This window comes from Neophocaena asiaeorientalis, unplaced genomic scaffold, assembly GCF_003031525.2.
Source record: "Neophocaena asiaeorientalis asiaeorientalis breed wild unplaced genomic scaffold, Neophocaena_asiaeorientalis_V1.1 scaffold62, whole genome shotgun sequence".
NCBI classification, from domain to species: domain Eukaryota; kingdom Metazoa; phylum Chordata; class Mammalia; order Artiodactyla; family Phocoenidae; genus Neophocaena; species Neophocaena asiaeorientalis.
The window spans coordinates 3,901,050-3,916,377 of record NW_020175191.1 but is presented as its reverse complement, the minus strand read 5'-3'; the positions used below and the strand labels follow the sequence as shown (position 1 = coordinate 3,916,377).

At 44.4% G+C, this 15,328-nt stretch overlaps 1 protein-coding gene across 1 annotated transcript in view; it reads left to right on the top strand.

Moving 5' to 3' along the window:
• The window catches only part of CASQ2 (calsequestrin 2), a 61,737-nt gene that overhangs the window by 34,550 nt on the left and 11,859 nt on the right, over nt 1-15,328 (top strand). The window contains exons 6-8 of the mRNA XM_024764899.1: nt 4,904-5,034; nt 6,427-6,472; nt 13,205-13,259. Coding sequence (XP_024620667.1) covers nt 4,904-5,034; nt 6,427-6,472; nt 13,205-13,259 — 232 coding nt within the window. The remainder of the gene's footprint in view (nt 1-4,903; nt 5,035-6,426; nt 6,473-13,204; nt 13,260-15,328) is intronic.

Sequence of the window (15,328 nt, the reverse complement as noted above, 5' to 3'; positions counted from 1 at the left end):
GCATTGATGAACAGTGCTCATGGGTCTTGCTACTTTGAGGAGTTCAAGTTTTCTGTGAAAAACAAGAGGCGGCCTGTAGGTGCTGGAGCAGGGAAGGAGTACGGTGAAAAGAGATTGCATTAAATATATAGACATAACCACTGCTATGGATCTGACCCCAGTCTACAAGCCTATAAACCAGAAGGGAGCTCTATAATCTAAGTAATGTAATCTAAACTTGAAGAAAGTTTACCCTAATTGTTTGGATTAGAGTTGGGAGAGAGCTTGAACAAGAATATCAAAGGGAATAATAACTACCATCTATTAAGTACTTTTTATGCGTCAGGCTGTGTGCTAAGAGCTTTACATGGGTTTTCTCATTTAATCCTCTCAACACCCCTGTATAGGAGGGATTAGGATTCTCAGCCTACGGAAGCTGAAACCAAGGCACCAAGAGATGAAGTGATCTGTGATTTGCTCAGGGTCACACAGTGAGTAGGTCAGCCTGACTTCAAAGTCAACTGCTCTGTACTGCTGCACCCCAGAGAGAGAAACACTACATGTCAAATGATTAGCTGCCGCCTGGTACATAGTAAGCACTCAGTAAATGTTAGCCAGTACTATTGCTAAGAAGAGGCAGTCCTCTAAGCCCAGGAGGATGGAGGTTGGGAGGGGATATTAGTAGAGAAGGGGAGGTCCAGAGGAGCCTAAGGGAAATTCATCGCTGGCGTTTGGTTACGATGGGCCAGGAGTAAATAAGGTGGCTCCTGGGTAAGAACTCATCTGAGGAAAGAGAGAGTCAGGTGGGCAAGCCAGGCCAAGCAAGAAAGCCTCAGTTCTTAAAAGGCTGGTCCAATGCTGAGTTCAGGGTAGTGTCTGGTTTTAGGTGTGCCTCCCGGCCCAACCATATGGCTTCATATCTGTGGCCCATGAAGAAGGTGAGGTCAGGCTATAATCAAAAACTCAGAAGGCTCTTCACTAAAAACTCTGTAAGACACTGAGTCATAAGTGCCCTTGTTCATAGAGCCTTGTGGGATTTTATAACATTTATAAAGAGAAAGATGCACTCTCTACCTCTCTACCTCTATAGAGAGCACAGAAGGAAGAGCTGTTTCACTGAGCGGACCCGATCATGCCATGTGGGACTTGAGAACTTGAACTCATCAGTTGCGGAGTGGGGGAAACGGTGGTGTCCAGAAGGCATGGCTGCCCCCAGTCCAAGCCTCAGTGGTGTCCAGCAGGGGGCGCTAGAGCAGAAGAGATGGGTGGAAGGACCTGGTTGTGAGACACATCCTAGGGAATCCCAGAGGGACCGGGGGAAGGGGAGGTGCTTTCTAGACTTTTGAAGTCAGGAGAGTCAAGGGCCCGGGAAGCCCTAATACAGTCCCAAAGATGAAAAACTAACTGGCAGAGGTTGAGATGACTAGAGGACCTGGCCACTGTTGACATGAAGGAGAGAAAGACGAGAGAAGACACACCAATAACTTAAGATCTCAAGTCCCTGCTTCAAGACAGCAAAGATTGTAAAGCTACTGAAAACATTTGGAAATCTAGGAAGAAGAATCTATATAGAGGAACATAAGATGGGGTGATGAGCTCTAATCTCTACAAGCCGGGAAGACATTCGACTGGAAGGATCTTTCATTTATTGATTCATTCATTCACTTAGCAAGCATTTATTGAGTGCCTGTTTTGTGCCAGGCACTCTTCCAGTTGCCAGGGACACAACATTGAGCAAAACAGATTCCTATCCTTGTAGAATTTAGAGTTTAGTATATGGGATTGGTGGGTAAGGTCTGGGAAAGGAAAAGATGGGAAGACAGAAAGTAAGTAAACAACGCAATAAATATATTATATTAGATGTATTATATGAGTTGGAGAACTGTAAAGAGGATGAGATATCAGGGCCGCTGATGTAGATTTGGGAGTTTAGTAGTTTCCAACCACTGTCCATATTGGTATGCCCCAAGGAGCTTTTAAAAGCAAGGATTCTTGAGTCCCATCTTGGAAATTTGGATTTTTCTAGCATTGTGACAAGGCCCAGAAATATGCATTTTTCTAAAAGCTCCCTGAGAGATTTTACCTGGCACACAGGTTTGGGATCAGCACTGTTATATGGATCTTGATCCTACATCAAGCCACACAAGGGCCTAACCTCCCTGAAGCAAATGGAGCAAGAGTCAGAGGGCTAAGGATGGTGTCCACTCTATGGCACCTCACAGCCTGAAAAAGTTAGTTCTAATCATCTCATGCTATCTCCCACTGGCCTGTTCTTTTCTTGGAGTGAACAGTGAGAAGCAGAATCATTTTCTGAACCATATTGGTCCAAAAGAAGCTGTGATTCTCTAAACAAGTTGATGGGCAAGACAGATGTTGAGAAGACCTAAATTCATTGAGTTGTTTTCATCTGCAACAACCAAAATGGCTTGCTAACTTGTAGAAAAACATCTGTTATCAAAATTCATACACATGCAAATGTCAAAAAATTGTACTTTGTAACTTTCTTGTCTTTGGCATACTCCATTCCATCTATCTTTTTTTTAAGTACAAAAGAATTCATTATATGGACCTGTTGAGTTTTTAATAGTAAAATCCATTCTTACCATCCATGAAACAGGTCTCCTCCCAGAACAGAACCTTGGATATAGTAGACCCCACTAAATATTTATTGAAGGAATGAAAGAATCAATGCCTCAATCAATCAAATCTCCTTCAGTCTTTACCATCCAAGATACGATTAAAAGAATGGAATTCTCTGAGATTCAAAAGGAGGAAATTCTATGGTAGTGATGGGGATATAGTGAACAGGTCTCTGGAGAATTTTGCTCAGGGTTCCAAAGACTTAAACTTACGAACATCATAATCCAACTTTACGTTCATGGTCTTAACACTACAGACCCTAACATACACACACATATACACATACACACTCACGTGCATAGGTGCGTCTCCACTGCTTACCTCGGTGGAGGGTCTGATGAGCTCCTTTTCACCTTCAGGAAGCCTTCGTTCTAGCAGACTGTGCTAGGGATGAACTGATGAGAGCATGTTACAAGAGGCAGAAGGAACCCTCTCACTGTGACATGCGCAGTGTCAAGGCAATACTTAAAGGGACATAAATTCCTTTCTGTACAGTGTCAAGAAGAAGGTAATTTTCAGATGAGAGGAAAGTTGGAACGGAGGCAAATTGGTGGTTGAGAACACTCTGCTTGACAAATTGCGTACTCAAATTGTGCCTCAGGTCTGTCATTTGTAAAATAAGTATAATAATAGTTCTTACCTCATACAGTCAAAGTGGGGATTCATAAAGTAATCAACTGAAAACACTTTGCATCAGTGCCTGGCACATAGTAAGCACTCCATATGTTTGCTATTATTAGTTTTTGCTCGTCTGCTCACTTCCTACTTCATATAAACACAGTTTCCTGGTTCCTAGAATATGTAGTAAGTGAACTCAGAAAACCAGAATCCAATGTCATTTTCAAGCCCATTCTATGATGGGCCCAGCTTTGTGAAGAACTGTGCGTAAACCCAAACAGTGGTTGTAGAGTTGCTCTTTCCTCCCTTCCTCCAACCACACTCCTCACCCCCACCCCACTGAAGAGGGAAGAAAGTAAGAAAAAAACCCCACACCTTCTTGTCCTTTAAAACCAAATCAGCATGACCATTAAATCTCTTTGACGGCTGGCTCTTAACACAGCTTGTTTTCGTTAGCTCTGAGTAGGATGTTGGTATTTCTTTCCCTTAAGTCCTCAAGAAATGTCTCTTGGAATAGAGTGACCTGGATGAATAGCAATTGATGACAAAAGCCATAGGGATACCAGTGTGTGCTCAGAATGGACCTCCTTGTGTAACAGCTTATGTAACACCCAGTTCCTCCCGGTCACCAATTAGTCACGGCTGCCCTGGGCCTCCACACTGTTGGTTACCACCACAGGGCGTCAGCTCTTAGGCAATTCCTCTTTATTTTCAAGGGAACCACTGTTCATCCCTGTGCTTTCTTGGACCACAGCTTTGAACTAGAAAAGAATGGCATTTGGTTTTCTACAGAGCGTTGCACATTCCAGGCCTCTCAAATCATTTCACAAAAGGAGATGAGAGTTCAGCAGCTCTGCAGGCAAACACAGCAACCATTCTGCCCTGACCAGACCGCGTGGCCACGTTAATGAAGAGCGCAGATGGCTCCCAGGCTATGGGCTGGCTCCCCATGCTTTTTATTTGGTACAGCGTGAGCAACTCATCCCAGCTTGCTGGGTACTAACCCAGTGTTAGCACTGAAAGTCTGAATCCTGGGAAACCCCTCCACTCTGGACAAACCAGGATGGTGGGTCACCTTCTGACAGGTAACTAACCAGGCAGTTCCCAGAGCCTGAGAAACCATAAGACAAGCCCAGGACTGAGAGACAACCCTTGGGCCAATGCTTCAACCAAAATAGCAATTAGGGTTTATGAGCTGATCGAGGACAGATTCCTGAGTTGGCCTCTGATTCTGAGTACCTGTATGCTTTAAATGGTTTCTGTCAATTGCCTGTTCTATCAAAACTGATTCAATTAAATCCATACATCCCAGGACACTGAACATGATCTGTTGACATTTGCTTCCTCCTCCAGCCCCTGGCAAATACAGTGGAGTGATGGTGATAATGGAATTAAATTTCCCACCTTTCATTCTGACTGCTCTCTGGCCCTGATTGGATCTCATTTGCCAGAGAAGTTTTTTCTATCTGTCCTTTGATCACAAAATTAGATCGGTCCAGCCAGGATGAGTTAGGTGATGAGTTCCTATCATTTCAATGTTTAAGTAAAAACCATGCATACACTTTCATGTCTTTTGCAGAGAACACACACACTTGTAGCCGGACAACCCAATGCTACTCTAGACTCGTGTTCAAGGAAACTATTGTCTTACTTCTAACCGTTACAGGTTGCAAAGAAATTGTCCTTGAAGATGAATGAGGTTGACTTCTATGAGCCATTTATGGACGAGCCCATTGCCATCCCTGACAAACCCTACACAGAAGAGGAGCTTGTGGAGTTTGTGAAGGAGCACCAAAGGTGTCCCAGATGGCATGCAGGGGTGGGGGTAGGGGGGATCCAGGGCCTGGGAGATGGAGAAAAGCCTCTCAGTCCTACCATTTCAGACCCCCAAGGGCAACAACCTGGAGTTAGTAACCGAGCAGACCTGAACTCAGTAGTGTGGCTTTGTTGGTCATTGATCAGTGGCAGGGATGTTGCTATATTTTCTGAATATGGGTCTACACTTGCAAACAAGGTTAGACCACCTCCCTGCAGTGAGGAAATCACCTCATACAGTAGGATGTAAGTAAATTCTACAATGATAATGATAGTGATTTAGTGACAGCCTCCTAAAGTACTACGTTAGGTGCTTTGGGAAACTATATTACTTACTCTTCAACATTATGGGGTAATTATTATCATCCTAATTTTACAGATCAAGGAATTGGGCTCAGGGTAGTTGAGTAACTTAGTCAAGGATGAACATTATATGCCTAGAACTTCTGGGAGAGGAATCGTTGATACCACCAGCTCTAGCATGGATCAGCAAGCTTTTTCTACAAAGGGCCAGATAATGAATATTTCAGGCTCTATGAGCCAGATGGTCTCTGTTGCAAATACTCAGCTCTGCCGTTACAGTGTGCGAGCAGTCGCAGGCCATATGTAAACAAATGGGTGTGGCTGTGTCCCAAAGGAAGCTTATTTATAAAAACAGGAGCCATTGGCTGGATTTGACCCACCAGCTGTAGTTTGCTGACCCCAGCTCTTAAGGGAGGGCAATACTGGAACATGGAATATGGTGGTGGTTCACCCTCTTACCCACCCACCCTCCCCTCCACACGCTCACATAGGTTCGTTGAACCTGGAGCATCACCCAGTCAGCTTGGTCCCTACAGGGATGCAGCACCCGGAGGAACAAATATCAACATGTCTAACAGTATTTGTCAACATTCAAAAAGAAATGAAACCATGAGCAAAAGATAGGTCCTACCTGCTCCTCCGAACATCCCTAAAGGGCTTTTGATGGATGACCCTGGTGATAAAACAACTGTAGTTCTGGGCTGTTTCCTCTCCTGGGTCTCCTCATTCTGGGCCTGCTCTGGGTTCTCAGGAGTGGCGGCTGTATGTGAGGAGGGAAATGGCTTCTTGGCCTGGGAGTGAGCTGACTCCGTGCCCTCTGACCCATTATTTGTAATAGATTTTATAATCCTTGGATCAAATGGGCCCATGAAAAGGCTGAGAGCTTTAGGCCCAGCTCTGTGTGTGACACAACAGGGTCAATCTGCTCTGTCTCATTAGGGGAGACAACAGGTACGTAGACACTCTTGAAAATGGACCAACATCTCATTCTACATTTCACTGTGCTGAGGCTTTGGTGTCAGCCAAGGTAATCCCTACTCAACAAAGCTCATCTTACTATTTTTTTTTCAGACCCACTCTACGTCGCTTGCGCCCAGAAGATATGTTTGAGACATGGGTAAGAAAGTGGCAAACTCTTTCTGCTTTGTAGAGATGGGTATATTCCCCAGGAAGAATACCCCTTTGAGTTCCAAAACTCAGACCAATTCTTATTTGCCTGGAGTGGACGTCTGGATGGTGGAGAATTTGAAATGTGGACAATAGCACACTGAGTTACAACCCAGTTCTTCTGGGCCGGCCAGTAGGCAAAATTACTCTATCTCTGAGTTCATTTCCTAGAGTTTCTACTGGCTTTCATTCACTGGCCACCAGAGACCCAAGGTCACGTGGTAGAAGGAGCTCAGACCATGAGTTACATACAGACTTGGGCTCAATCCCACAGTCTGCCACCTAGTAGCTTTGCATTGTAGATCAAGTCACGTGATCTTTCTGAGCTTTAATTTCTATATCTAAAATCCGGCTTTTCGTAAGGATGAAAGGTGTGAAGAACCCAGACATAGGGGGTACTCCATTAATGCATGGTAGCTGTTTTTGTAAATATCAACTCAAGGCACTGGAAAATGCTGAGTCAGACTGTCCCCTAGGTCTGTGTCACGGACAAGACGTAAGGTGGGTCAAATTGCATTAGAAAGAGGGCCTTGGAGATCCCCCCCCCCCCCCCACCCCCAGCTTTATACAAAATTCTGTAAACAGTAACAACCAAAGTCTATGGAGCATTTTTCAAAGCATTTCATGCATCTTTTTACTTGGATCTCTCAACAGTTCTAGAAAGTGATATAGAAACAGTATTATTTTAGCTTCCTGGGGAAACTGACAATCATACAGATTAGATTAATTACTCACGGATACATAACTAATAAGCATTAGATCTTGGGACTTAAATTTAGACCACCTGGGGCCAAATCTCATTTCTCCAGTATACCTCCTAGAGTGGGCCATGTCCCCATAAGGCAACATTCTGGCGGGGAGGGGGCAGAAAGGGATTAACATGGAAGCATATATTTACTCTCTAACTCAGAGTCTAAAGTGACAGATGAACAGAACCGTGGAGTAACTTGACACCCTCTGTTTTACTGGCACGTAACTTCTTTGGATGTCTGAAGGTAGAACAAACATTTCACACCGAAGGCAAATGATCTGGTCCAGAGGAGAGGACTATATAGAAGAGCAACACAGCACAATAGAAACATCTTTTCCTAACATTTAAACCTTTCAAAAATTTAACCTTTAGGAGGTCTCATTATTAGATTTAAAAATAACAAAAAGCATATAACAGTGCTTTGAAAATAATATTCCTTTTTAAATTATTTTTGCTTTTCACCTAAAACAATTTCAGACTTATAAAAAAGAGTGCAAAGAATTCCATGATCCCTTTACCCAGATTCCCCAAATGTTAACATTTTACTCCTTTTGCTTTATCACACACTCTCTTGATAGATATACAGATTTTTTCCTGAACTGTCTGAGACTAAGTAGCAGACCCAATACCCCTTTGCTCCTATATACTTCAGAAGTTGTCTAAAAACAAGAACTTTCTCTTACATAATCATAGTATGCTTATCAAAATCAGGAAATTAATACTAATACAATTCCACATTTAAATTGACCAGTTGTCACTAATATCCTTTATAGCAAGAGAAAACATTTGTTTTTTCCTGGCCCAGGATCCAATCCTGGATCACAGGCTTATGTTTGGTTGTTATGTTACTTCAGTTGCCTTTAATCTGGAAGAGGTCATTGGTTTTTGTCTTTCATGACACAAGGTACCATTTTAAATCGAGAGTGATTATTACTGTTCTGTTCTGCTATGCCTTTATCTTTATTTCTTCTTCTTACTTTGTTCATTCTTAAGAGATAAGTCTCTAGGCTCCTGGAAGGGAGACACTGCAAAACTGTAGACCCCTTCTCTCAGGCCTTTCCTCACTGACGTAGCAGTATCACACCCCGAACCACCACACCATAGCGGGAGATGTCCTGTCCCCTCCTTCACAGACACCCCTAATCCTCCACACTGCCCTGAAGAAATGCTCTCTCTCCCATATCGAAGGTAGATGTTCAGAAAGAAAGTTCACTGCCTGGCTTCACTGGAACCCATTCTCTGCTTTCTTTTCACTTCGTAAGTTACAGCTTTTGCTATACTGTAAGATAACAGTGATGACTCACATTATTATATGTTTTCTAGTTGGGAAAGGGCTGTGTATGGAAGTTAACCAGGTAGAGAAAAGGGCAACCAGACTGGTTTACTCCTTTCCAACACCCCATCATGGAATACCCACATGATTCCCCAGAAGCCCTAGCCAGACCTAGTCAGCCCCTCATCCAAGTCTCCAACTAGGGAGGGAGGGCAAGACAGGCCATCCAGGGTTATCTTCACATCCTGAAAAAGGAGGAGCAGAAATCAGTCTGTCAGAAGGCTCTTTGGGGAACCCCTCTGCCTATCCCCAACCCATCCACATGTGCCCACCCCCAAAGCAGCATCTTCTTGGGCTACTTGGCCATAGCAACTTAAACCCCACATGTTGGGGAAAGTGACCAGCTCATGAACTTTAAAGTCTTTATCTTCAATACCCACTTCCTTAGACATTGCAAGATATTTAAATAAAATAGTAAAACTAGGTAGAGCTAAAGCAACTATTGACCTTCTTCTCTCCCAAACTCTACAGGTTTTTAAAGCAGCAGATCATAGAAAACACATAACTTATTATTCCTAAAAACATTATACCTAGTAATATTTGCTGTGTGAAAATCAGACAGCTATTTTTTTTTTTTTTTTTTTTTTTTTTGCGGTACGCGGTTCTCTCACTGCTGTGGCCTCTCCCGTTGCAAAGCACGGGCTCCGGACACGCAGGCTCAGCGGCCATGGCTCACGGGCCCAGCCGCTCCGCGGCATGTGGGATCTTCCCAGACCGGGGCACGAACCAATGTCCCCTGCATCGGCAGGCAGACTGTCAACCACTGCGCCACCAGGGAAGCCCCAGACAGCTATTTATTTAGAATATTCAAAGAATGTCAAGGTAGCCAGGGTGGTCCAGACCCAATGCTCACCTGTCCTTCCTCTTTGAGACTCCACCTTCCCACCAGCTCTCCATCCTAGCAAGTGGTCAGCCAGAGTCCTTAGCAAAAACCCACAGAAATGGGAGTCAGCAGTTCTTTCTAAAAGAATCTTCCCTTGGTTGCAATAGGCAAGTAATTCCCAGAGGGGGGCAGAGATCTCCTCCAGATGAGCCCCTGCACCACTTCAATGCCCCTTAATTAGGGAGTCTGACAGTTTTAACTGCTTCTTTTTTTCCTTTGCATCTCTTCATTCAACATGAGAGCAAACATTCAACCAAGACTGGAAAGAAACAGAGTTAAATAAGAACAATGGTAATTGATTGGTGGGTAATTGATGTTTCATTTCTCCTTGGTATCTCTAATATTTGCTAATTTTCTTCAAGCGATATGTAAGATTTTTATCACTATATTCTTTTTTTTTTAAGTCAATAAACATTAAGAAGAACCTATTACATTGTGCTAAGTACGGAGGTTATAAAAATAAGCCTTACTGTCCTGTCCTTAGGAATTCGAGGTTAAGTAGATGAAACAGTTGCAATAATACAACACCAGCCCGGTATGCTTGCTGCTATGACAAAGGGACATACAAAGTGCTAGGGAATCTAGAGTAAGGTATTCACCAAAGTAACTCCCAAATTTCCACTTCTTCTGCAAAGCCTGTGGAGAGACAATAGATTTAAGGAGCCCATTCTGCTGCTCATAATGTCAGGGAGGAAAATCTTTCCTCTACCCTCTCAGATTCATTTCTTACGGCCTACAGATTAACCTGACAAAAGACAGATTGGCAAGAGAGAGAGAGAGAAAAAAAAAGATTTAATTAGCTATTTATGCATGCAAGTTCACAAACGTGATTCAAGGAGGGGCTTATATACCGTCTTAATGGGGAATGGGGTGGGTAGGGGCAGAGGAGCACTTCTGGGAGAACGAAATGACTTTTTGGAAAGATAAATGGGCCCTTAGGAGAAGACATGGCAGATATGATAGTTTCGTGATAATGTCTATCTGAGAAAAGAAAATTAGAGTGATGACAAGTTCTTTGGGGAGGCTCTACTTTTAGGCAGATAAAAGATTTCAGGAATTCAAATGCCTTCAGCCAAAATAGTTTTTATGCCACAGTGGCTTATTCTGGACTCCTTCAGTGAGAAGGCGCATGGGCTTTGGGGCCAGACAGAACTGGCTTGAATCCCAGTTATGTCACGTACCATCTCATGCCTTAAGGGAAGTCACTTAATTCTTGAAGCGTTGCATAGGAATGAGACTTTGATTTGAGATTTAGAAACAATGTATTTACAAAGTACTGATACAGAGGGTGGTAAATATTATTGTCTCCATTTTCATCATCATTATCATTTTAAGCCATAATGCCTTCCCTCAGAGAGCTTGCCATCTGGTTGAGAAGAGATTTGTGCAACTAAAAAGGTTATTTCTGGGCTTCCCTGGTGGCGCAGTGGTTGAGAGTCTGCCTGCCGATGCAGGGGACACGGGTTCGTGCCCCGGTCCGGGAAGATCCCACATGCCACGGAGCGGCTGGGTCCGTGAGCCATGGCCGCTGAGCCTGCGCGTCCGGAACCTGTGCTCTGCAATGGGAGAGGCCACAACAGTGACAGGCCTGCGTATCACACACACACAAAAAAGGTTATTTCCAAGGCAAGGTGATGACTAAATGGGTGATCTGGGCAGCAAAGGCTGTGGGGTTCAGAGAAAGCCCCTGGGCTATTCTCAGGCCCGTGGATGGTCAGCTTGGCTCTTCCTCCTCCCATGCACATTGGAGCAAAGGCTGTGGGGTTCAGAGAAAGCCCCTGGGCTATTCTCTGGCCCGTGGATGGTCAGCTTGGCTCTTCCTTCTCCCATGCACATTGGATTCTCATTGAGTAACCCTGACTTACTGGTTTGTCCATGGATTCTTGCTCTGTGAGTTTATTACTGAAAATACTGAAAACACCCGGCACTGAGCAGCGCCTGCCTCTTTGCAGGTGTTCAATACAGGTTTGTGGGCTGAATCTTTGAGACCCACAAAGAGAGAGGCTCTTTCTTTGGGTTACGTATGGCTCTCCATCCAGGGACAACCTCAGGCCTGGGGAGTGACAGCTGTATTATAAGCAGCCTCTTAGCAAACGAATATGGATTCTTAATTCTAAAACCAATTTCCAAATGCATTCTAGAAGGGCACACAGAAATGAACAGAATTAACACTGCTTACTTCCAACTGATGGCAGGAGACAGAGACACGGGGCAGCCTAATGAGAACTGATCAAGATATTCTGTCTGGCGATAATAGCAAATGTAAAATAGTGAAACCTCAGACTCCCCTTCTGGTTGCTGTCGGATTTGTGTAATAAACCTGCACTCATGCACGCGCGCACGCACACACACACACGTTATCTGTAAAATTCAATTCCCCAGAGAGCCTGACCATGGCAGTGCCTACTCTCTTGTTTTTAATAATAATGTTTTCCATTTAATCTCTCTTAGACTATTTGGAGGTTTTTGTCCATTCCAAACTCAAAGGGGAAAAAATTAGCATTTAGATAGGATTGCACCAGCATTAAAATCAATTGAAATGGAAACAGAGATCATGGGAGGGTTGAGATGCCTGGAGTTTTTTTTTTTTTTTTTCCCTAGAATGATTCTGATATGACACATTCAGGGCATCCAGTGAATCCCTCTGCTGGTGTCAGTGATAATCATATTCACTTGGATTTGTCCCCGGTGCCTCGTTCTCACACAACTTCCTCTCCAGGTCTTCTGAGGATCGCATTTCCCAAAGAAGGGACCCTCCAAGCTCCCGCTTCTCCTTCTGCAGGAATAATCAATGCAGAGGAGACACAAGGCACATATATATGGTCCTTTCTGCCCAGGACATAGAAACATGGAATGCCACTTGCTTGTCCACGGATTTGAAATACTCTCTCTAGATTCTTTACCTCGTCCCAGCCTTCACATCCACACACACTTTTACTGTCACACCCTCGACCTTCCCTAACTCCAAATTCCAGACTCTCCCTGTAGCCTCCCACTTTCATGACATGTTTTAGAGGCCTATCCTGCTTTGGCAAGCTTGGGTTCCAGAGCAGAAAGGACCCCAAGGAAACAACCTGGAGGTCACAGTCAGCAAGGCGTCCCCTACTGACCACACAGGTTCTGCTTCTTCAATAAGAGATGTCTTAACAGGGAAGCGCTACACTTGCATGTGATCCTCGTGTGACCAAAACAGACCCACATCCTAATTTATCGCATAGAGTCCTGTCTGCTGCCTGTTTTGGGGACAGCTGCAGGATCTGTCAGCAGCATTCGGAAGTTTCCATAATCTGGTACATCGCCGATTATATTTGCTGGAGGTGAATTCTTGAGAACACAGACGGACGTGTGCACTCACTGAGCTGTGTCCAGAATGCTTGTTGCCCTCACAGCTCCTGATAAACCAGACTCACATTCTTCCTCATTTTGCCTTTTACTGCTGCTCTCCTGGACCCACCAGCCCACCGGGGTGAGGCCCCTTTAGTGCTAATGTCTGTGTGGAGTTGGTGTTTTCCTGTCTTGCAAACACACTGATCAAACTCCACACATTCCTCCCAGGGGCTCATCAGTATTCCTGTCCTGAATGCATGCCCTGCTCGGCTCTTCTGTGCCCCTGCGTCCACCCCCCTCCACCACCTCCCATTTCCATTCCGGTCCCTGAGTCTGTCCTTGGTACCTCTCTACCCAGGAGAGTAACTTTGATTCTTTTCTCCCATAGGAAGATGATTTGAACGGGATCCACATTGTGGCCTTCGCAGAGAGGAGTGATCCAGGTAGGAAGCCCCCTGTCTGCTCCTGTACACCTTAAGCCTGACTGACCTCTCACTTTTGTCAGCCCTAACCCTCTCTTCCGTCACTTCCGGTTTTTCGCAACCGCAAGGTATCGGGCGCCCCCTGGTGGTCGCCTGTTAGGGACGACTCCACTTTCAAATGTGCGCACAGCTAACAGAACGTTGAACCTCATTCTGCCTACCTGTCCAACGAGGAAGAAGCACCAAGTACTGAGGTTGAGGATATTAAAACGTCCTAGCTTTAAGGATGTGCGTGTATGTGTGTAAACGTCTGTTCACATTTAAAGTTCATTTACCAATGTTGTGACCTAGCCTATGTGACTCACAATCCTACCTTAAAATAACAATCAGGTACCCTTTGGTCTGAAAAATATCGTCTGTGCTTAGGAGACTTCATAGAACATATTCCCCCAAATAACGAGAACTGGGCAAAACGAGCAGCTTATTTCTAAAGTACAAACTGACCCTATAAATGGATGTGTAATTTTGTTTTATTTTGGAACTTTTTCCTGGTTTCACTCTTTTTAACACCAGTGGAAAGTGAAGTGCAGGAAAAATTAATTTTGCAGGTGGTAAATGCCGGGTCCCTTCAGCAGTGCTCTGTGAATAAAGGGTCCCCAAAGGGAGGTGTCAGTGGTGATTCTGAAGTGTGTTTTGGAAGACCTGGGGCAATCCAGAATGCAACCAGAGAAGGCAGGGAACTTCCTTTGGGATGGCTAAGCAGTCAGGCTTTGGACTATGAGGTGCCTGGGCAGGGATTCCCAACCTGATAGTGCCACAAAGCCACCTGGGGCTGACTGACACAGGACCCTCAGACACCTGTCAGTTCACGGGGCTCTGAGACAAGTGCTGATGTACCGTGGGGTTGGGAACCACTGTTCCAGGTAAGATACAATTGTGTCGTATTTTCCTAGGACCTCAGCCTCTTATACATTCATAGGGACAGATGAGGAAACAGTGGGTCAGAGAAGTTCAACAAACTGCCCAAGAGGGCACAATGAGCTAGAGGGAGGCCATGAAGGAGGGACAGATTGTCTCATTCATCGATATATACCTGGTTCTTGCCCATGCCTTGACACATAGAAAGTGCTCAATAAATGCCTGTGGGCAGATGATTAGATAGGCAGATGACTGACTGAGACTGAGCCCAATTCTTCACTGTCTGACCAGTAGTTTTTTGGGTTTTGTTTTGTTTTTTGGTAACACACGATCAGCCTCCATAGTTTCTTACAGGCTGAAACCCAAATGTTTTATCATGCAATTAAAAAAATTGAGATATAATCCACATACCATAAGATTCACCTTTTTAAAGTGCAATTCAGCAGTTTCAGTATGTCCAGAAAATTGTGCAAACATCACCACTCTCTAATTCCAGAACATTTTCATCACCTCAGAAAAATCCCATACCCATTAGCAGCCTTTCCTATTCCCTTCTCCCCCACCCCCTGGCAACCACTTAATGTACTTTCTGTCGCTATGGATTTGACTGTTCTGGATCTTTCATATAAATGGAACCATGTAATACGTGGCCTTTTGTGCTTGGCATCTTTCACTCAGCATAATGTTTTCAGTACTCATCTGTATGTAGTATGTATCAATAATTCATTCCTTTTTAGGGCCAAATAATATTCCATTGTATGAAAAACAAATTTATGCTGCAAATTATCTGAAAGCTTCCTTCCCCCTTTTTTTTTCGTTAATTTTTTTGAATGTCCATTGATATTCCAGTTTTCCTATCACTGACTTGCAGATTTGGAAAAACTCTTCAAGAAAATCTAGTCTGAGTCCAAAAAAATATATACCAGTATGCTTCCAGCTTTTTTCCACAGATTCTGGCCACCCCTCAGCCCCTGGAGAAGAAAATAGCAAAGAAAGCCAGTTGCCCAAGGTTTACAAGCTATAATCAAACAGAATGGGATCCCCTGGTGTTGTGTGAACAGAGATGAGATCGCCATCCGCAGCAGCCTGCTGGCTAGACTCCAGGGGGCTTCCTCCCCCGCCCTCTCCCCCCCTCCCCTCCCCCTCCCAGGGTTTCAGGGAGGCCTGTCTGG